Source organism: Chiloscyllium plagiosum, chromosome 4 (genome assembly GCF_004010195.1).
Source record: "Chiloscyllium plagiosum isolate BGI_BamShark_2017 chromosome 4, ASM401019v2, whole genome shotgun sequence".
In the NCBI taxonomy this organism is placed as follows: domain Eukaryota; kingdom Metazoa; phylum Chordata; class Chondrichthyes; order Orectolobiformes; family Hemiscylliidae; genus Chiloscyllium; species Chiloscyllium plagiosum.
The window spans coordinates 14,587,008-14,609,354 of NC_057713.1; the positions used below are offsets into that span (position 1 = coordinate 14,587,008).

General features: G+C 39.2%; 1 protein-coding gene across 1 annotated transcript in view; it reads left to right on the top strand.

Annotated features, from left to right (window-relative positions):
* The window catches only part of LOC122548766 (piezo-type mechanosensitive ion channel component 2), a 746,345-nt gene that overhangs the window by 627,859 nt on the left and 96,139 nt on the right, over positions 1-22,347 (top strand). The window contains exons 35-38 of the mRNA XM_043687533.1: positions 3,201-3,299; positions 5,360-5,459; positions 6,884-6,955; positions 17,335-17,501. Coding sequence (XP_043543468.1) covers positions 3,201-3,299; positions 5,360-5,459; positions 6,884-6,955; positions 17,335-17,501 — 438 coding nt within the window. The remainder of the gene's footprint in view (positions 1-3,200; positions 3,300-5,359; positions 5,460-6,883; positions 6,956-17,334; positions 17,502-22,347) is intronic.

The window sequence follows — 22,347 nt, forward strand, 5'->3', positions numbered from 1 at the left end:
GGCAGCATCCAGGGAACAGGAGAATCGACGTTTCGGGCATAAGCCCTTCTTCAGGAGGGCTTATGCCCGAAACGTCGATTCTCCTGTTCCCCGGATGCTGCCTGACCTGCTGCGCTTTACCAGCAACACATTTTCAGCTCATGCCTCTAGGAATTCCCTGGCTGTTCTCTGTCTGGCTTGCCCTATGATAGTAGTGTTGTCCCAGTCAAATTCATGTTGCTTGTTGTCTGTGTGTGTGGCTACTAGGGATAGCTGGTGGTGTCGTTTCGTGGCTAGTTGATGTTCATGTATGCGGATTGTTAGCTGTCTTCCTGTTTGTCCTATATAGTGTTTTGTGCAGTCCTTGCATGGTATTTTGTACACTACATTAGTTTTGCTCATGTTGGGTATCGGGTCCTTCGTTCTGGTGAGTTGTTGTCTGAGCGTGGCTGTTGGTTTGTGTGCCGTTATGAGTCCTAGGGGTCGCAGTAGTCTGGCTGTCAGTTCTGAGATGCTCCTGATGTATGGTAGTGTGACTAGTCCGATACCCAACATGGATGCGGATCATTAGCTGCATAAATGTTACTTGATAGCATTGTTGATGACACCTTTCAGCAACTTGCTGAGACTTGAGAATAAACTAATGCCATAGCATTAACTGGATTTGATTTGTTTAGCATTTTAAAGACAAGATACACCTGAACAATTTTCCATATTGTTGGATAGATACACTGATTTTTATGACTATACTGGAATTCTTTGGCTAGGGATACTGGAGCACAAGTCTTCAGTATCACAATGGGATGTTGCTGTGACTTATGCTGTCACATTCATTGTGTTCAGCCACTTCTTACTACAATTTTGAATAAATTAAGTTGATTGAAGATGGGCACCTGTGATGCTAGGGAAATGATTCATTATGTCAGTATATGTAGCTGTAGATGGGATTTTTGCCTATGACTTTTTATAGTAGCCTTATCTGTCCAGAGTGCAGGACTGTTTGATAACAGATCCGAATTGAAAAGAGAAATGCTTTGTACATGATTTATGCATTTCTGTTATATATAATCAAATCATGTTACTGGCACTTAACTATTAAATATAGATTAGTTATTTGCCAGCCACTTTTAAATTTCCATACATTTAACTGAAAATGAATGTGATGCTTATGCAAAGAGCTGTTAGAAGATCTGTAGTAATGTACAAGTGCATATTCTGTTCTTTTCTATCCTTGAATTAGAAATGCCATTTGCTCATGATAACTGTTTGCCTTTTACTGCACCCAGTTTCGCAGATTGACTGAGATGTAAGAATGTCTTCTTCCCACATCAAAACATGAAAAATAAAGTTTCAACTCAAACTCTATTTTCATGATCATAATATATGAAGAAGAAATATAATAATTGCTTACATCATGTTTGTGGCAATGCTTTTGAATTGGCTTGAACAACTGAAATAATTTGACATAAATCGCTGCAGAGATGCATCAGATATGAAGCAGGATTTTGTCAAGAATCTGCAAATGCATTAAGTTATATTGCTATATATTTTTACTTATTGATTTTATTCTTCATGCTTTGTCATGCATAATTACTGTAACATTCTGGTAACTTTTTTGTTTCTGTTTGCCAATGTTTAAGGTTAAGTGAACAAACGTTTATACAAATCATTGAGATCTCTGTGGGTTTGATAAATTAAATGACATGTGAACTTTTTCTATAATGTAGAAACTGATTATTGCTGATGATCTGAGGCTGGCATTTTTGTCTGAGGGTATCATCAAATTATTGTCCTTATATTTTCTTGAAATTTGGCTACTTTTCATATTTGTTAATTAAAGGTCTGCATTCAGGGGTGTAATTGTTGCTAAAATATTTGTGAACATCAAAACAGAAAAATATAGAGCACATTTAAGACTATTTGTAAACAGACAAACATTTTATTGAAATAGAATTTAAAATTAAATAATTACATTTGAGTGTTTACATCTTTGTAATTGTTTACTTGGTTTTAATTTGACATACAACATAACATCACATATTTCAGAAAGTGTTTTATTAATATTCAATTCATTAACTGTCTATCAATTTTTGAAAATGTTGTAACTACTAAAGTCCAACAACAATCTTAAGAAACCACATCACTATTGAAATATTAGAGTCCAAAATTGAGACTATCTGTTTTGTGACCACTGCTTCTTCTGAGTGCAACTGCCTCCCCCTTGCCTGCCGGGAGACACTCAAACTGGAAAGCTGAACCAACAATTACCACCAATATATAACTCCTGAAGCACTAATTAACCTGACCCCTCTATCGGCCATCCACCATAGAACCTGTATCTCTTAGAAGGTACCAGTACAGATAAAAGACCGAGAAAGACTTCTTAAGCAAATGCTGAGTATCGCCTCAACCCTTAATGTTTGACAGGATCTGTAGTGCAAGAAGAGAATGTTATCAATAATTGGACTCAAACAATCCAGATATCATGGCAGAATGTTGTCATTTCTAAATATATCCAAAAAAGTCTGCCAATGTACTTTTAAGAAAAGAACACCAAGGATTTTGATATGCAAAAAAAAAGAGCTATTTTACACTATACCTGAACTAGTTGAAACAATTTACTAGAAATATCACAAGTAAAGATTCAACCATTCCACCATCAAGAACAATTTTGCAGATGTTCAAACCTCCAGTGAAGGCTCACCCTATTTTCACTCTAAACTTCCTTGTCCATTGAGCGTGATTATAGAGTTATAGTCATAGAGTCATGGAGATGTACAACACAGAAACAGACCTTTCGGTCCAACTTGTCCATGCTGACCGCTCACTGTCTCGTTAACTGATGCAAGAAGCTTAGTATAAAATATTTTTCATATATGCCTTCCATTCGCCATAGTTTTTCTGTTTAACTCTCTTTTTTTCCCAATGTCATTGTCCCTATATTATTCTTAATCAAAATTTGTCTCAAATGTGAGAAGCTACATAAATACAAGCTTTTATTTTAAGCTAGTTAATTTGGAAACTCAGATTTCCTTTAGGTCTTTTTGTAGAAAATCACATTGGTTTTAGTCATTTCAATTAACTTATGTAAATTTCAAAGATAAATAACTTCTGAATGAATGTAAAACTTTAAAATATTGACTTGAATTCGTTTTCAAAAAACTTAAGTTTTAGGGACCTCCTTTCTACTAACAGTTGCCTTGCTTTATCCTTCTCTGTAGAGAGCAGTTCGGAAATTTGCTTCAGCCATTATAGCCTTGCCAAAGTCTATTCTAAAACTTCCAAAAACAATACTTCAGTTGATAGTCAGAGCTATAAAGGTATTTCTCAGATGTTTCATGAGTGTGTGGAATGCTTATGCCTCATTGTGTAGTATGCCAACACATTTAGTACAGTAAATCCCAACCAGTTGACAACTCTTAGATGAATTTGGTTTAATTGTATTTTGAATGAATTCTTTTCCTGCAATGTTTATAGTGCAGTTGAAAATTTCTGTAGAGTTTGGAAGCGTTGATGAAATGACCAACTACTATCTGTGTTTCCATTAAAAATACATATAACATCTGGCTCTTTCCATCTCCTGAGATTGCCAATTGGTGGGGTTGTACTGTACCTTCCTCTTATACCAAAACCATTCTGCCTTATTGTAACTAGCTTTTAGTTGCATGTTTAGTTATCTTTCATTAGGATTGCTCCAAATTAAATAAAGAGTTTGATAGTTGACACACTTTGGATACCTGAAACTATTTAACAAATTTGAAACAAACAAAATTGATCTGAGGAATTTTCTGAAGTTGTTGCTTATTGAGGTATGTTGCTTTGTGCATTCAAGACATTTTTTCCACAGGCTAGAGGCTCAGTTCAGTGATGCAATGCTGATTGTGTTATTAACAGCCTATTATTAATTAAAGTAAATACATTTAAATTCCTTGAAAGTATTTTCATATTCAAGGATCATGCTTTTTATGGGCTGTAAATACACAAATCAGAATCTTGTGGTTTGGAGTTGATCCTAACATTAATATTCAGAGAAAACAAAGGAAACTGAAATTATGGATTAAAATTGAAAGATTCAAACTGAGAATATCTAAATGCTAATTGAGTTTGTGTATTTTTGTGTTGGTTGTTCTGTACACCAGTTCTGCTGGAAAACAGCTCGGAAACATTTTGCTTCTGTACAACATTATATGCATGCTTTCTTTTATGCTTGCTTTAAGCCAATGCTGATTTTCTTTCATGCTTCTGTTGTTCTTGCTTTGCATGCATGTGTTTGTCCACTACTGGCACCATGGGAGTAAAACAATAACAAAAAGAGAATTGTTGCACTGCTGAATAGATGGGATTTTTATGTGGCATTAAAAGTCACCACAGAGACAAATGCTTACAGCTGATTTTAAATAAATTAATACTACTGAAAAATCATTTAAACTAATCACTAATTATGATTCTAATGAACTAACAATTGCTAGAAAGTAGCAAACAAATCTTGTGGTTTTTCTTCTCCCTCTATCACTTATTTAATGATTGGTTAATTTATACTTGCATAGTGCTGTATTTGGTATTTCAAAATAAAAACCTGGCCAAAGTGATATAGAACTACTCTACTGCTGCATTTGAAGTAGACTTCAATAAATGGCAATTGAGATAGCCTTTACAGAGTGTGTCAGCCACAATGGCAGTAATCAATGAACGTGTTGACAGGAATCTCTCTCATTGGCTGCAAAAGTTTGTTTGAATTTCCAAAATATATTTAAAGTTTTAATCAATTTTTTTTTTATTTAAACAACGGGCATCAGCATCAAGTCTCTCAATGCCAATATGGAAAAATTAAATTCAATTTGGAATGTTCCAATACTAATTTCAAAGATAAATCCTAATCGCATTGGATGATCCCTAATATATTAGATTTCTTTGCATTCTGTGGCTTCTTAGGATGAAATTTCTAAACTAATGTTGGTTTTGTGCCGTGTAATCATTCTTAACAAGATAAAGATTGCATTTGCCATAAGTATTTTTCCTTGGAACAATTGTCACCAGTTGAGAGGCAAGTGAGATTCTCACAAATCAGTAATAGAACTATCACAGTGGATTTTAAATTGATGTCATTAGAGTGCCTGATTTTTGTATACTAGTACAGCACTATGGTCAATGGTTAATTGTTAATAACCAAAACATACAACAAAGTCTAGCCTAATGCCTGACTGTTCCAACTAATTATCTGTACATTTCATTTGTGTTTTGAATCCAACATCATACATGTTTTAATCTGCTTGAGCTGTGGTGAGTTTCTGAATGTCACTTGTTTTTCTTTGTTGTGTGGTTATGCACTAAATGGGGTTATTTTAAGTCTGTTGAAGAGGTATGAACTTTTCTCTTACAGTTCATTTATCAGACCTGGATGAAAGATTCAAAATCGGTATTAAAAAGAAAGGAGAAAAATAAACGGAAAAGATGGGAACACAGTAAAAAAGAAACAGGAGGTAATTTTGGTGCAGTTGTTTGTTAGTTCATGGGGCAGTTAGTTTAGTTGTCCTGAGCATTCAAGTGTGGTATAGTAATAAAGCTAACAACATGGGTTCAATCTCTGTACCAGCTGTTTTGGTTCATTGAGGCCTGTCTCTGTGCCTTACCCTACACTTGTGAAGTGGTTACCCTCAAGCTATACATAACAAATTGTCTCTCTCTAATGGAAAAAGACATATCTGATTCTTCGTGGACTATGGTGATAACATTGCATTTTTTAAATCTATGTGAGACATGCCCTGCAACATTGTAAAAATAACATTCATAAAACTAATAGTATGAGTTATCTTAAGTTACAAATAAAGTTACAAATTGAAATGGAGTTGCTGGATTTGGCTCCCCATGCACATTTGGTTGTGCCAATGCCTTCCAACCTGATGTTCTTCTTAATAGTGAGAGGTAAAATCAGATCTCAGATATTGAAATCATTCTGGTAGGGGAGAAGGACGTGCAGTGAGGTAGGAGGAGGGGGAGAGATCTAGTTGTATTCTATATATTCTATATATTAATCATGAAAACCGCCGTGCATTTGCAACAGTAAAAGCTGAGATTAGTTGTCATAGAGTCGTAAAAATATACAGCATGGAAACAGACCCGTCAGACCAACTAGATATCCTAAATAAATAATAATTTGGAAAGGAGATACTGCATATTTGAAAATAGTTAATTTATTAATGCTTTCCAGGATTTATGCAGATCTTGGAAAGTGTGGAAAATATTTGGAAATTTCTAAAAATATCTCAAAAGTTATTCAAAAATCATGGATTATTATTAAGAAAGTCGAGAGTTTCTGACTTGTTTCAGAATTTCAATCTTTTCCAATACTTATCCATGTCCACTTCCCTTCTCTGTAATGTCTCTACTCCTACCCAGAATCCTGTAAAAGTAAATAGACTGTTAACTCAAGAAACACTTTTCCAAGAACACAAAAATTCTCTAAAATATTTTAGTTAGAGATTGATCTTCCTGCTTAATTGACACGCAATGCAATGTTTCAATTCTTGTAAAGCTGTAAATGCCAGAGTTTGTAATTTATTTGAAAGAAAAATGTGGCTGTGAACTGTTTCAGTTTGATTACCCAAAAACATGGAATTTAGTGGTGCAAAACTCTATGCACCTTCTTTGTAAATATTTAAAATCTTATTCTATCTTGAAGAAGAATGGAGTAACAGACGTGAGAGTATTATCCATTTATTTAATTGTTTTATTTCTTCAGGGAACAAGCAACTATTTTCACTTCTATATTCCGATGTTTGCAATGTTTACCATGAAAGCAATTTGAGATCAATTCAGTGACTCTTCAAAAGAGTAATGAAAATGAAGCAAATGTATGGTGCACACTTTAAGCTTATTGATATCTCCTCCACTCTCTCTTCGTTAGGTCACATTGCAATTGAATGTGAAGAGACAGAAGAACTACCAGAAGAAGTGCATAAACACTCTAATGCACCAGGTATGACAGCATTTAACGATAATAAATAACATCTTAACTTAAATGAATTATTGTTCGTTCAAGAAATTGAAGTTTAATAATTAGAAGAGATAGTACTAAACTTCACAAATAAAGATGACTGTTTAGAATTCAGACTTGAAGAATAGCACATCCCATCAGGATTTTCAGATTTATTTTAACACACTGAAAACCATATGAACTATTTAGCTAATTCACCGATTTAGCTAAAAAGAGTTCTCGTGCATAAAATTTAGCATCCGATATAATGGTCAAGATCTTCCGGTCTCCAAATAGTTCAGACATACCTTGAAAGATACACATTGGAAGTCCCAAAGCACTAACGATGTAATTTCCCAGGACGCTTAAACTTTCAGTCAGCAACTAGTCTGCTTCTGGCACCTCTGAAAAAAAGTTTCCAATTCTGAGTTGGAAATCTTAGAGGATTGTGACCTACTTACCTTGGTAGTTATACAGAACAACTTAGAAGAATTAAAACCTGCTCAAACTTCTGTTTAACTATACAACTGATCCCATCATTCACCCACTCACACTGATCCCCCAAGCACCTGATCCAACCACTTTCTTATGCAGACTCCAGGGCTACACGACATGTGACAGTGCCTCTCCACTCAATAAATCCAATGTTCCTTGTCACCCTCACAGGCACCCAATTCCTCCACACCAGACAACTGACTACTACTCAGGTACTGGTTCATCCACCCATCCACAATACAACTTCCTCTTCACTTGCCACTCTATGCTCTCAACCAATTTACCCCATTACCAATTTGACAACCCATCATCTTACCCATATGTGATTCTACACATTTATACCCTTATATTCATGAGTCTTATAACAGCAGGGAAAAAAGCTTTTTTATATAATTTATTCATTTTGTTGGATGTTGGCATCACTGGCTGGTCAGCATTTATTGCCCGTCCCCAGTTGCCCTTGAGAAGGTGGTGGTGAGCTTTCTTCTTGAGTTGCTGCAATCCACCTACTATGGGTTGACCCACAATGACATTAGGGACAGAATTTCAGGATTTTGACCCAATGACAGTGAAGGAATGGTGATCTATTTCCAAATCAGGATGGTGAGTGGCTTAGAGGGAAATTTGAAGTGGTGGTCCCCATGTATCTATTGCCCTTGTCCTCCTAGATGGAAGTGGTCATGGGTTTGGAAGGTACTGTCTGAAGATCTTTAATGAATTTCTTCAGTGCATCTTTTGGAAAGTATGTATTGCTGCTACTGAGATTCATTGATGGCTGCTTGAGGGTGCAGTGCCAATCAAGTGGGCTGCTTTGTTCTGGGTGGTGTGAAGCTTCTTGAGTGTTGTGGACTACTGTCATCCAGGCAAGAGGGGAGTATTCCATCACATTCCTGACTTGTGCTTGGAGATTGTGGACAGGCCTTTTGGAGTCAGGAGGTGAGTTACTTTCCACCAAATTCCTAGCCTCTGACCTGCTCTTGTAGCCACTGCATTTATGTGGTGAGTCCAGTTGAGTTTCTTATCAATGATAACTCCAAGGGTGTTGATGGTGGGGGATTTAGTGATTCTTAAATCTGTTGGTACATGTCTTTACACTTTTATATCTTCTGCACAATAGAACAGGGTGGTAGAGAGTATAACAGGGGTGGGCGGGGTCTTTGATTTTTTGACTGTTTTCATAAGGCAATGGGAAGTGTAGGTGGAGCAAATGGAAGGAAGGTTGGTTATCATGATAAACTGGGCTCATTCACAACTCTCTGTAATTTCTTGCTGTCTTGGGCAGAGCATATGTAATGCATCCAGACAGGAAGCTTTCTATAATGCATTTATAAAAATTGGTAAGGGTCATAATGGACATGCCGAAAGTCCTTAGCCTTCTGAGGAAGTAGAGGCATTTGTGTGCCTTTTTCACTGTATCAATAACATGAAAACACCACGACAGATCGTTGGTGATATTTACTCCTAGGAATTTGAAGCTGTCAACCACCTCCACCTCAGCACCATTGATACAGACAGGGGTGTGTCCTCCACACTGCTTCCTGAAGTTGATGACCACCTTCTTTGTTTTGGTGGATATTGAGGGAGTGATTGTTTATAATGAACCTTCAGTTGGATAAGATGAGGTTATGGTTCCATACCAAAGTGCTGCGGACATTCTGAGGTTCCTATTGAACATTAACAGATTGAATGTAAGATGCTAGGAGACAGTGAGGTCTGCAGATGCTGGAGATCAGAGTTGAGAGTATGTTACTGGAAAAGCACAGCAGGTCAGGCAGCATCCGAGGAGCAGAAAACTCGAACATGTCAAAATTGGCCTTCCTCCAATCTACAACATTAACGTTTAGATCTGGTCTATCTTTTTCCATCACTATTTTAGAATTAATAGAATTATATCACTGGCCTCAAAGTTCTAAATTGGAGGAAGGCCAATTTTGACGATATAAGGCAAAAACTTTCAAAAGTTGATTGAGTGTGGATGTTCACAGGTAAAGGGATGGCTGGAAAACCGGAAGCCTTCAAAAATGAGACAAGGACAGTCCAGAGACAGTATGATCCTGTAGGGTGAAGGGCAAGGCTAGTAGGTATGGGAATGCTGATTGGCTAGAGAAATTGAGGTTTTGTTCAAGAATAAGAAGGAAGTGTATGTCAGGTACAGACAGCAGAAATCAAGTGATTCAAGTATACTTAAGAGGGAAATCAGGAGGTCATAAAGGGGACATGAGATAGCTTTGGCAAATAAGGTTAAGGAGAATCCAAAGGGATTCTACTAATACGTTAAGGACAAAAGGGTAACTTGGGAGAGAATAGGGCCCCTCACAAATCAACAAGGCCATCTATGTGTGGAACCGCAGGTTAGCACTGCTGCCTCACAGCGCCAGAGACCCGGGTTCAATTCCCGCCTCAGGCGACTGACTGTGTGGAGTTTGCACGTTCTCCCCGTGTCTGCGTGGGTTTCCTCCGGGTGCTCCGGTTTCCTCCCACCATCCAAAGATGTGCAGGGTCAGGTGAATTGGCCATACTAAATTGCCCGTAGTGTTAGGTAAGGGGTAAATGTAGGGGTATGGGTGGGTTTCGCTTCGGCGGGTCGGTGTGGACTTGTTGGGCCGAAGGGCCTGTTTCCACACTGTAATCTAATCTAAATAAGGGAGATTCTAAATGAGTAATTTGCATAGTATTTACTGTGGAGAAGGTTTTGGAAGATAAACAACATGGAGAAATAAATAGCAGCATCTTGAAAAATGTCCATATTATAAAGGTAGATAAATCCCTGGGGAGAAAGTGAGGTCTGCAGATGCTGGAGATCAAAGTTGAAACTTTATTGCTGGAACAGCACAGCAGGTCAGGCAGCATCCAGGGAACAGGAGATTCGACGTTTCGGGCACAGGCCCTTCCTCAGGAAAGAAAACGGCAAACTCAAATATTCATTTATCAGTACAATGCCTCGACCAATCAAGAATCAGAGTTTACAATTTAAGCAGAGCTTGGCAGTTACCTATCATCACCAGAAGGCTCAAATTCTCTAATGACCCACTCCTGCTCCTCAGTCCTATGTTTCTGCATTCCATTCAACCCCTCAAACCTGCTAGCAATGGCTGCCCCTCTTTGTAACTTGTGCGTAATTTGTTGTTCATGTTGGAGACCCAGATTCACTGTGAATACAGGCCCCAAAACTCACCCAGCGACGGCTCACAAAATCCGCTGGTATCACTGATTGCAACATTCCGTAAAAGACCTTCAAGGAAAATAACACCAACTAACTTTCCAATAACAGAATGGGAGAACATCAGAAACAGGGGCAGGCCATTCACATCCTAAGCCGGCCTTGCCCTTCACTAAGACCAGTCTGACCTGCTCCAAGTCTCAAATCTTCCTCAATGTCCAAGTCTACTTGAGCACTTTCATAGAGCACAGAACAAAGAACAGTCCTGATTTGAAGATGCTGGTGTGGGAATGGGGTGTACAAAGTTAAAAATCACACAACACCAGGTGATAGTCCAACAGGTTTCATTGGAAGCACTCGAGCTTTCGCAGCATCGCTCCTTCATCAGGTGATAGTGGAGGGCTCAATCCTAACACAGAATTTATAGGACAAATTTGCAGTGTGATGTAACTGAAATTATATATTGAAAATTTGATTGTTAGCCTTTCATATGTTAGAATACCATGATAGTTTAATTTCTTTCATATGAAAATCACAAAACCTTTTTTTTTAAAGTTGCATTCTCAGGTTAACTGCTAACAAGAGCTCGACAATATGGTGACGGTGTTGCCTCCCTGTGTTCTCTCTCTATGCCATGATGTTTAGATTGATTCTCATCTAAAAGTGAGATAACGGAGTTTTACATGACTTCATGCAGTTTTTGAGCTCACAGTGCTACAGGAATGCATGCAGTTCGGACCTTCATCCCTCGACGTTGTGCCATTTATCTTCTCTAAGATCAGACTAACCTACATGCTTCCATTTACTTTGTTCCATGTGCCTATCTAAGAGTCTCTTAAGTTTCTCTCACGGAAAAGGTGGGGGGGTGCGGCCAGTGTTTTTGCGGAAGATGGATTGTTCCACATACCCTACGAAGAGGCAGGCATAGCTGGGGCCCTGCGGGTGCCCATGGCTACTCCTTTTGTTTGGAGAAAGTGGGAGGATTGGAAAGAAAAGTTGTTCAGGGTGAGGACCAGTTCGGTCAGTCGAAGGAGGGTGTCGGTGGAAGGGTACTGGGTGGTACGGCGGGAAAGGAAGAAGCGGAGTGCTTTGAGTCCTTCGTGATGGGGGATGGAGGTGTACAGGGACTGGATGTCCATGGTGAAGATGAGGCGTTGGGGACCGGGGAAGCGGAAATCCTGGAGGAGGTGGAGGGCGTGGGTGGTGTCACGAACGTAGGTGGGGAGTTCTTGGACTAATAAATCCCTGGGACCTGATTGGGTGTACCCTAGAACTCTGTGGGAAGCTAAGGAAGTGAGTGTTGGACTCCCTGCTGAGATATTTGAATTATTGATAGCCACAGGTGAGGTGCCAGAAGACTGGAGGTTGGCTAATGTGGTGCCAGTATTTAAGAAAGGTGGTAAGGAAAAGCCAGTGAACTATAGACTGATGAACTTGATTACAAGACAGGGTAAACTCTTCTAGATTAGAGTGGTGCTAGAAAAGCACAGAAGGTCAGGTAGCATCCAAGGAGCAGGAAAATCGACATTTCGAGCAAAAGCCCTCATTCCTGATGAAGGGCTTTTGCCCAAAACATCGATTTTCCTGCTCCTCGGATGCTGCCTGACCTGCTGTGCTTTTCCAGCACCACTCTAATTTAGACTCTGATTTCCAGCATCTGCAGTCCTCACTTTTGCCTAGGGTAAACGCTTCTGCTTAGTTTAAAATCAACAATACAGCAAAGATTTATCCCATGCAGTAATGTGTAAAACTTTCGAGTGGCCAAGAATTATTTGAAGAAAAGTTAACAACTTTATTTCTTAAAGTAGAACAGAGAATAATTAACTAACAACTATTTACCATTTCTGCCTCTAACCTATCTTTTACCTTCCCTGCTATAATACTAGTTTGATAAAACTCCCAATTAAGATTTACAAAACCAGGCAGCTTTCGTTCTTCTATTCGGATCTTCCTGTGTCTTTTTTTTTCCTGAGGAATTTCTGTGTCACAAGTTACTGATCAAAAAGGTACCTTTTTTAAGAGAACTATTTTTCAGGCAGTCTGTTTACATGTTGAGCTTGACAGTTCTCCTCTCAACTGTTATATCTCCAAAGCATCAGACTTTGTCATTGGCTTTTAAGATTGTCAATATAGTCAATTCAAATTGGATTGGAGTTTGATATTTTTTGGGGTATAATTTAAACTGATTGGCCGAATTTGAATTTGTGCTTTTTTCTCATAACAACTCAGCAAGTGCTGTTTATTCTTAATTAAATATTACTTTGTAAATTCTCCAGTACTCAGTGTACCTGCCAAGTCCTTCACTCTCTTAAATACACCCACAGCTTCATAACAGCTTGAGATCGGTGGTGGGCAAGTTGTTGGAGGGAATCCTGAGGGACAGGATTTACACATATTTGGAAAGACAAGGACTGATTAGGGATAGTCAACACGGCTTTGTGCATGAGGAATCATGTCACACAAACTTCATTGAGTTTTTTGAAGAAGTAACAAAGAGGACTGATGAGGGCAGAGTTGTGGGCATGATCTATATGGACTTCACTGAGGCGTTTGACAAGGTTCCTCATGATAGACTGGTTAGCAAGGTTAGATCACATGGAATAGAGTGAGAAGTAGCTGTTTGGATGCAGAACTGGCTCGCAGGTAGAGGATAGAGGGTAATGTTGGAGGATTGCTTTTCAGTCTGGAGGTTTGCGAGCGGGTCCACTGCTTTTTGTCTTTTATGCAAATGATTTGGATATGAACATAGGAGGTAGTGTTCGTAAGTTTGTAGGTGACACCAAAATTGGAGGTGTAGTGGACAGCTAAGAAAGTTACCTCAGAGTACTATGGAATCTTGATTAGATGGGTCAATGGACCAAGGAGTAGCAGATGGAGTTTAATTTAGATAAATGCAAAGTACTGCATTTTGGGAAAGCAAATCTTAGCAGGACTTCTACATTTAATGGTAAGATTCTGGGAGTGTTGCCGAACAAAGAGACCTTGGAGTGCAGGTTCATAGTTCCTTGAAAGTGGAGTCACAGGATAGTGAAGAAGGCATTTGGTATGCTTGCCTTTATTGGTCAGTGCACTGAGTATAGGAGTTGCAAGGTCATGTTGCAGCTATACAGAACATTGGTTAGGCCATTATTGGAATACTCCATGCAATTTTGGTCTCTTTGCTATGTGAAACTTGAAAGGGTTCAGAAAAGATTTACAAGGATGTTGCCAGGGTTGGAGGGTTTGAGCGGTATGGGGAGGCTGAATCTCCTGGGGCTATTTTCCCTGGAGCGTCAGAGGCTGAGGGATGACCTTATAAAGGTTTATAAAATCATGAGGGGCATGGATAGGGTAAATAGCCAAGGTCTTTTCCCCGGGGGTGGGGATAGGGGGGTGGGGAATCCAAAACCAGAGGGCATAAGTTTAAGGTGAGAGGGGAAAGATTTTAAAAGAACCCAAGGGGTAACCTTTTCATGCAGAAGGTTATGTGTATGAATGAGCTGTCAAAGGAAGTGGTGGAGGCTGGTACAGAGACAACATTTAAAAGGGATCTGGATGGATATATGAATAGGAAGGGTTCAGAGGGAAATGCACCAAATACTGACAAATGAGACTAGACTAATTTAGGATATCTGGTCAGAGTTGGCGAGTTGGACCTAAGGGTCTGTTTCTGTGCTGTACATCACTATGACTGTATGACTGAAGAAAGTTGGTGCCAAATTCCTCTTTGGCCTCATACATTATTTTTAAAGTCAGGCCACATGCACTGACAACTATGGTCCACATCTTCTGAATTAAGGTGGGCCGAAGGTCATGAGGTATTATTTATCCCATAAAGATGATCAACCTTTTGGTGAAGGCAAGTCCAAGTCATCAGCTTTGTTCTTCTGGATTACCTTTCCAGAAGGAGGTGTACCTGCCACCTTATTCCTTGAATAGGTCTTGACCTGCCCACCTTGTCTCACTCAGAATAATAATGTTAATATTATAGCACTGTGTTTTCAGGCTATGATAGCGGTGTTTTGCTCATGCCTGTAACAAGTGGCATTATCCTTGAGGATTTCAATGTACCATGGCCTGAACTTTATCTTGAGGGCCATGTGATGGCCAGCATACAATGGTCACCCCATGTTATAAAGATCTCTCATACAGGCATCTACCTGCTCCCTACCCCTCACCCAGCCTCTTGCCACCCTGCTCCTTCACACACTGGGTACCATACCCTTTTACCCAGCTACCACTCTAGCCCCTCCATCAGTTAACTGCCACCCTACCCCCACATCTCCCTCCTACCACTTAGCCTGTTCTGCACTTAGTTGAAAGTGTGTTGCTGGAAAAACACAGCAGGACAGGCAGCATCCGAGGAGCAGAAAAATTGACGTTTCTGGTCAGAGCCTTTCATCATTTTCCAGCTCGGAACGTCAATTTTTCTGCTCCTCGGATGCTGCCTGACCTGCTGTGTTTTTCCAGCAACACTCTCAACTCTGATCTCCAGCATCTGCAGACCTCACTACCTCCATTCTGCACTTAGCCCACTTACCTGCTGTCTGCCATTAAACTTTGTGAAACTTTAGGAAGTTTTTTTTTGCACAAGTAAAATCTCCTTTCTTTTGAGGGAGGTGGCTAAAGGGCTGCTGGGGTGCTCTGAATAGCTGAAAATGTTGATGTGTCTCGGGTTTCGGAGAGAATGAGGAGCCGAGACTCTTAGATCATGCCCCCACCCTTCTGAAATGGAGACTGGGTAAACTTGGATCAGGCATAACTTGGGGATGGGTGGGGTGGGGAGAGATGAGTGTTGCCAGTGATTCGTCCTTAGTTTCACACCTCCCCCCTTCCACAGACATACACCTCTTGTAAAGTCGCCATGTGTTTAAGCTCCAGATAGCCAGTATCTGAGCCTCTGTTTAACAAAAGATCCTGCTTACTCTTCAACACTCACTGGACTTCGCTGTATTTGCAACTTCTTTTGCTCCCACTCTTTTCTCTCTCTCTCTCTCTTTCTTTTCCCGCTCCCTCGGCCCCAATCCCCTAACTCCATGCATGATCCTAGTAAGCATTCCAGCAAAATATTCCACTCTTCACTTCCCCTACTTTAGTTGCAGATAGAAGCAATCAAATACACACACACAGATAACAACCTGTTACAATAGATGCGCCAGCAGAATAAGTCACAGCCAGCTTGTAATACAGGGGGTGAAATCTTGCAACAACAAACAGGAGTTTGCTTTATAATTAAAAAAATCTGCAATTCACAAATAGTGTTACAGCCAAATCACACTTACAAAATGCACATTATAGAAGAACTACCTGCAATGCTATAACTTGGTACCATGTTTTCTGTAAAGGTTCACTGTGTGTTACTATATTATTTGCTGACCTCTATCTTTGGAATTAATCCTGGGAAGTCTGTCCTGAAAATTTCTGGGAAGGTATATAGCAACATGTTGTTTGATCTTGGTTGGGAATAGAGATTTCAACCCAAACTGGAATATTGGACCGCTATGTAAGACCATTATCTTTCTTATTGTTATAGTTTTGGGATATCTTATGTAGTTTAGTTATTAAATAAACAAAATTGTATGCAGTATTCTAACTATAGAATAATGTGGATAATGAAAACTTTATGGAAGACAAAATGCTAGAAATCCCTAGCAAGTCAGGCAGTAGGAAGCAAAAACAAAGTTAACATTTTGGGTGGATGAAATTTCAGTTGTTGAAAAGTCATCACCTGCAATAATAAGACAGTATTCTAAATTGGCTTGGTCATTAAGTGGCAGCAGTTTGACATAACTTCCTTCAAATAGATATCATTAAATTCCAACGAAATTCCTGATTAATATTTTTGTATATTCTATAACTCAGAGAAGTATTAGTTGAACTGAAATCCTATTCATTGTTTTGTTATGGGACCCTTCAATCGTCTGCACATATTTCACATTCACTGTCCCATACAATCTTGCACTGGTGCACATTAAACTCCAGCTGTTGCCTGTTTCCTAGTTACATTTAAAAACAGCAGCATGAGTGTGTTTTGTGAGTTAGTTCCCCTGACTGAGATGAGGGATTGCATATCTTCAATTCATGCATAGTGGTCAGGATACCTCTTTTTCTATCTACAGTGGAACAAGAGTTGACCATTCACAAGAACGTAAGAACTATGTGCGGAAATAGGCAATTCTTGAGTTAGCTACCCTATTTGATACGATCATGACTGATCTCATATCAGCTTCAATTCCAATTCCTAGCCACTCACCACAATTCTTCAATACATTACTAATTAAAAATCTGTCAATCTCCTCCTTAAATTTACTCAGTGTCCTAGCGTCCAGCATACTGTGAGGTAGTGAATTCCACAGATTCACAGCTCTTTCGGAGAAGTAATTTCTCCTCATCTCTACTTTAAATCTGTTAACCATTAAAATTATGACCTCTCATTCTAGATTGTCGCATTTGAGGAACATCGACAACTCAAATCTGTTCTGGCATTCGTTTAGATCAGAACTGGTTTCTACCTTGACTCTATCCACCTGTCTTAGCTCAGATCCTTCAATGCTGTTTTCAACCAAAAGAATACCAATCCCAGCTTTAAATTTTAATTGGCCTAGTCTCTATTCATTTCAATGGATAGAAAATCTTGAGGCCCCATCTCTATAAAGTCCTTGCTTGTACTCCATGGTGGAAAGGCTGAATTCATCCATATGTTTCTTATCTATCTATCTCTAATAATCTTTCTCCTCCTGTTTCTCAGATAATGTTATCAAGCGGGTGTTTAATCTTCTGAAGTTCACGTGGGTTCTCTTCTTGGCTCTGGTGGACAGTTTTACAAACTGGCTAAATTCAATCTCAAAGGAATGCATTGATATATCCACTGTTCTGAGGATAGAAAGATGTATGCTTACGAGAGAAGTAAAGAAGGTATGGTATATTGCAATCATCATTCTGAAAATTGTGTTTATCGAATTAAAAGTTTTAACTGAGTTTTCAAAAATGCTACACCCTAATATCCTGACTATACCCAATGTATGACTATTACCCAATTTTTTTTTATTCATTCACATAATGTGCATGTCACTTGCTTAGGCCAAATTAATTGTCCATCCCCAAAGGATATTAGTAAACCAGTTAATTTTTTACAATAATTGACAATGTTACATGTCTACCATTAGGCTAGCATTTTAATTTCAGGTATTATTCAATTCAAATTGCACCAACTGCCATGTTTGAATTCAAACATATGTCCTCAGAACATTTAGCTCAGGATTTTACATCACTCGTCCACAACACCACACCCAGTGTTCACTCCAAGATGTGCAGTCATTCCAAGGGTCCATACATGGCAATTAGTATGCCAATACCATTCACAGCATTGACTTCTTATTCTGGACGTTGCTGCCATGCACAGACCTCAGAGGTCCACTCAGAAGAAAAATAAAGCAGGAATGTTGGCCACCATCTCTTATTAGTCTATTTGATGATTCTTAACCAGTAACTAAACAGGTTCAAAATCAGTTTAACATCACTCTGTTTACTTGTTCATGATGATCTTAGGGCCATATTTTGGCCTCTGTAGCATGCCACAGAAATCTGCAGGCTTCAACCAGATCGGTGGTTAACAGCAGGATTCTACCCTGAGGCATGGCACCTGTCAGTGAGGCAATCCAGGTGACCAATGTGGGAAGGGAAAGTCTTGAACAAGACTGTGAAAGTAGAGTTATTTAAGCCTTTGGACTGCAGGTTAGCTCACACAGTATCTTGTACTATTACATCAAAACCCATCAGCTTACAAGATCATGAAGGCCTTTGATTCTATTTATTTCATAATTTCACTTTGCTGTTTCAGATATTCCATTCTTTTTAAACAAAAAATGAGTCCAATATGTCTACCAAACTTCCTGGCAGCCTATATCAAGTACCTGATTATCCTTTGTGGCTATCATCAGATTAAAAGTCAGGAATTGTTTTGAACCCTTTTTCCACCCAACCAGACATTAGATCTAAAAGTAATAACAATATTTTGAAATTACGATCTAACATCATACTATCTATTAAATTTAAAAAGAAATGTTTCTTGTTTTATTTCCTCTAATTGAGAATTAGCCAGCATAAACAGGGTAAGCCATTTACATATTTCGAAACATAAAAGCCACAGAATTTGAATCCATGTTATTGCCGAAAGAACACAAATAAAGGGAGGGTAATCCGTTCTTGCCAATGTCTGGCACAGTGAATAATGATTTCCATTTTGTAGGGTGACATCTCAGACATTCCATCTGGGCATCAAAAGCTGGCAGAGGGGATGAATTGTAGCTTCAGGTTGCCCTGAATGCTGGCTTGGCATGCAATGTGTCATTTTAGTTCTTGCCCACCATAATAACACCCTCCATGCACAACTGATTTTGTACTCACCTGAAGGAGAAATACCGTTGCAATATTTTGAAGCTCAACTTCCATGTGAGTTGCTTTTGACTCTCTTTTGCAGTGCAGTATAAATGTAAGTACTTTGCTGGAGAATATTACAGAGTTATTTCTGGACCTTTGGAAGAAATGTGAATTTGAAAGACCTCTAAGCATATGATTTGCCCTCAACCTATGGCCAATGGAATGAAAGGGAATTGGAGCAGCAACAGCATAAAGACAAAACTATCTACAGAGGGGAGGAGGAAAACCTTTTGTAGGAGGCCTACTAACATGGGTGTTCAGAGCACTTCTTGTACTTGTACCTCAGTCAGAACAATGTTTGAAGTAGCTGCACTGCATCAGAACTGCACCACTTTCTCAAATGTGACTGAGCTGCAGAGTAGGATGATGACACTCTGCCAATGACTGTTAAGATCACTGTGCCCCTCAATTTCTATACCAAATCCTTTAGACTGTAATTTGCAAAATCATCAACATGACAGTTCACTGTTCACCACAAAGTCTGACATAAAAATGGAAAATGCTGGAAATATAATTGTGTCAGGAAACAGTTCCAAAAAAAGAAACAGAATAAATATTTCAAATTGATGACCTTTCATCAGAACTGGTGAAAAATGGCTTCGACTGAATGACGAGAGCAGAAATATTGAAATAGCAATTAGCATTATGGCAGTTCTCAATGAAAAGACAAAAGAAGGTGAGAGACCAAAAGGAGAGGATCAGGTGGAAGGAAAATGCTTGCAAGAGTTTTAAGGGTTGGCTGAGCAGAGAGAGGACTGCTGGCCAAAATGGACATTTCAAGATCAGAAGTTGTGAGGAGATAAAGCTGAGTTCTATGCTAAGGACAGACTATTCATTGTCAGAAAGTGGAACATTCGATGTAATATGTAGCAAAAGGTCAGATTAGAAGAAAGAGTGGAGTCAGAGTGATATGAAGGGAAATAAGGATCTGCAGGGATATTGGTTTGCAGATTATTGGACTTCATTATCTTTAGTATCTAAAAGAAAGTAACTTTGTTTAGAGGTTAAATGAAACTAAAGATGAAATCAAACTGCAGACATGATAACATTGAGATATGGTGAGTCAGTACTGTTGAAGATGAAGGTTAAAAGTGTGTATACGGAACAGAGACGTACACTTGCAATGTCAAGGCATATGTGGGACCAGTGCTGGAAATTCAAAATAGTTAGGTGGTTGTTTTTGACTAGCACAGACATGATGGGCCAAAGGGCCTTTTTGTACTGTAGATTTCTTTGACTTGACAGCTGCAGTCCATGTGTTAGGTATATGCAATATGCTTTTACGAAAGGTGTTCTCGGGTTTGACTCAGAAACAGTGATGGAACAGCAATGCAGTCCCAAATCAAGATGCTGTGTTTTGAAGCAGAACCAGTATGCCAACCGAATTAAGTTCCCATCTGAACTCTCTACAGCATCTAATCTTGCCCACTGGGGAGCTGGCACACATACTGTAACTTTCCCCTCGCCGTAGTGCATGATGGCTCACCACATGCAGATCTGGCATCTTTGATGTATTCAACAGTGCATGCAGTGCCAGTATCTAAGATGGTGGTTGTAAGTGTCCAATCATATAGTAGCAGCTCTTTCTCAGAGGTGTGCTATGCCTCTAAGCCTTCATTTTTATACACTACTGGGAGGCTAGGTGATAAGTTTTGCATACATGAAATGATATAGAAGGACAGGGTTGAGGTGAGGGAAGGGTAAGCAAGTGGGAAAAAAGAGGTGCATGGTTCCACCATTGTCATCCTTCACATCGTACCAATTGTGGATAAAGGTAATTGGGATTTCAAAAATCGCATAAGGTAGGAACACACCATCATCCCATTGACCTAAGTGACATTGATTTCTACTGTCCCAATGATGGCTGCATCAGTAAGACAAAGAACTGTCTCCTCCAATGGAGTGAAAATATGTAGGTTTGCCTGTTGTCCCTTGCTGTTGATATATGATTAGATGTTGTGTCTGTCATAGCTGAATAGCTATCTAAAAACTGCAAGGTGAGGTTTGCTGCCATGATAAGTGTGTGAGGTTGAAGTGGAGCATGTGAATGGTAGGTATGAGTCCTGATACCAAAAGATTGCTGATTAGATTATATTGTGTAGGTGTGGATTATTGGGCAGTGTGTATGGTTGGCAGTATGGTTCTTAGGAGGCAGCATTTAAAATTGCATTCACTGCCTTTAATCACTTCGAGATAATCACATTTTTTACAATATTGTATATTGGTCCTCACTACTTGGTACTGAGCTCATACTAGCTCTTCCTACTGCCTTCCCAATATAAGTGCAGAGAACCTCCTGAGGAATGGTGATAACTTTCTTCCTTTCCAGCTTGAGTACGAAGGCTTAGGGGTCCACATCTGAAAACCTGAAGCCCTCGCTCTCTCTCTGGCTCCAGTTATTCCCTACCACTTGGAATGTTTTCCCATTAAATTCCAATATCTGCTGCAACTGAAATGCAGCTTGCCTTTAGGAAATGTAGATTGGTTTTTAGAAGTATAGCTAGTGTAATTAATGCTGACCCCACATTGTACATACAGTTTTGAAATAGTCTGTTTAATATTGAACTGTGTGTCACAATCATAGAATCATAATAAATAAGGGGAGTTGGAGGATATTGTACCAATCAATCAAGACTGCTCTGCCATTCCATGAGATCGTGCCTGTTCTATTTGAAGCGGTAATTCCACTTTTCTGTCTGGAGATGAGAAGCCTGTAGAAGGCTTCTGTGTCATCTGCATCAGTCACATCAAGCACTGGATAATCATATGTTGCAATTCACATACCAAATGCCTGGCTTTAATAATTGTTTAGCCTAGAAACAGTTACTTTTGTCCATATAAGAGTAACTATTAGGGTAGAATTTCTGTTGCATTTGTCATCACACGACATCACATCACATTGATGAAGGTAGAGCAATAGACTTGAACTTTAGTAAAGTCTTTGACAAGGTTCCACCTGACAGACTAATCAGTAAAGTTAGTTCATATGGGATTCAGAGTGAACTTGCCAATTGGTACGAAATACATTAATAGCAGGAGACAGAGAGCGATGATGAAAGATTAGATTAGATAACTTACAGTATGGAAACCATAAGACATAGGAGTGGAAGTAAGGCCATCGAGTCCACTCCGCCATTCAATCATGGCTGATGGGCATTTCAACTCCACTTACCCGCATTCTCCCTTCAGCCAAACAAGTCCACACTGACCCTCCGAAGAGCAACCCACCCAGACCCATTCCTCTGACATTTACCCCTTCACCTAACACTATGGGCAATTTAGCATGGCCAATTCACCTAACCTGCACATTTTTGGACTAAGA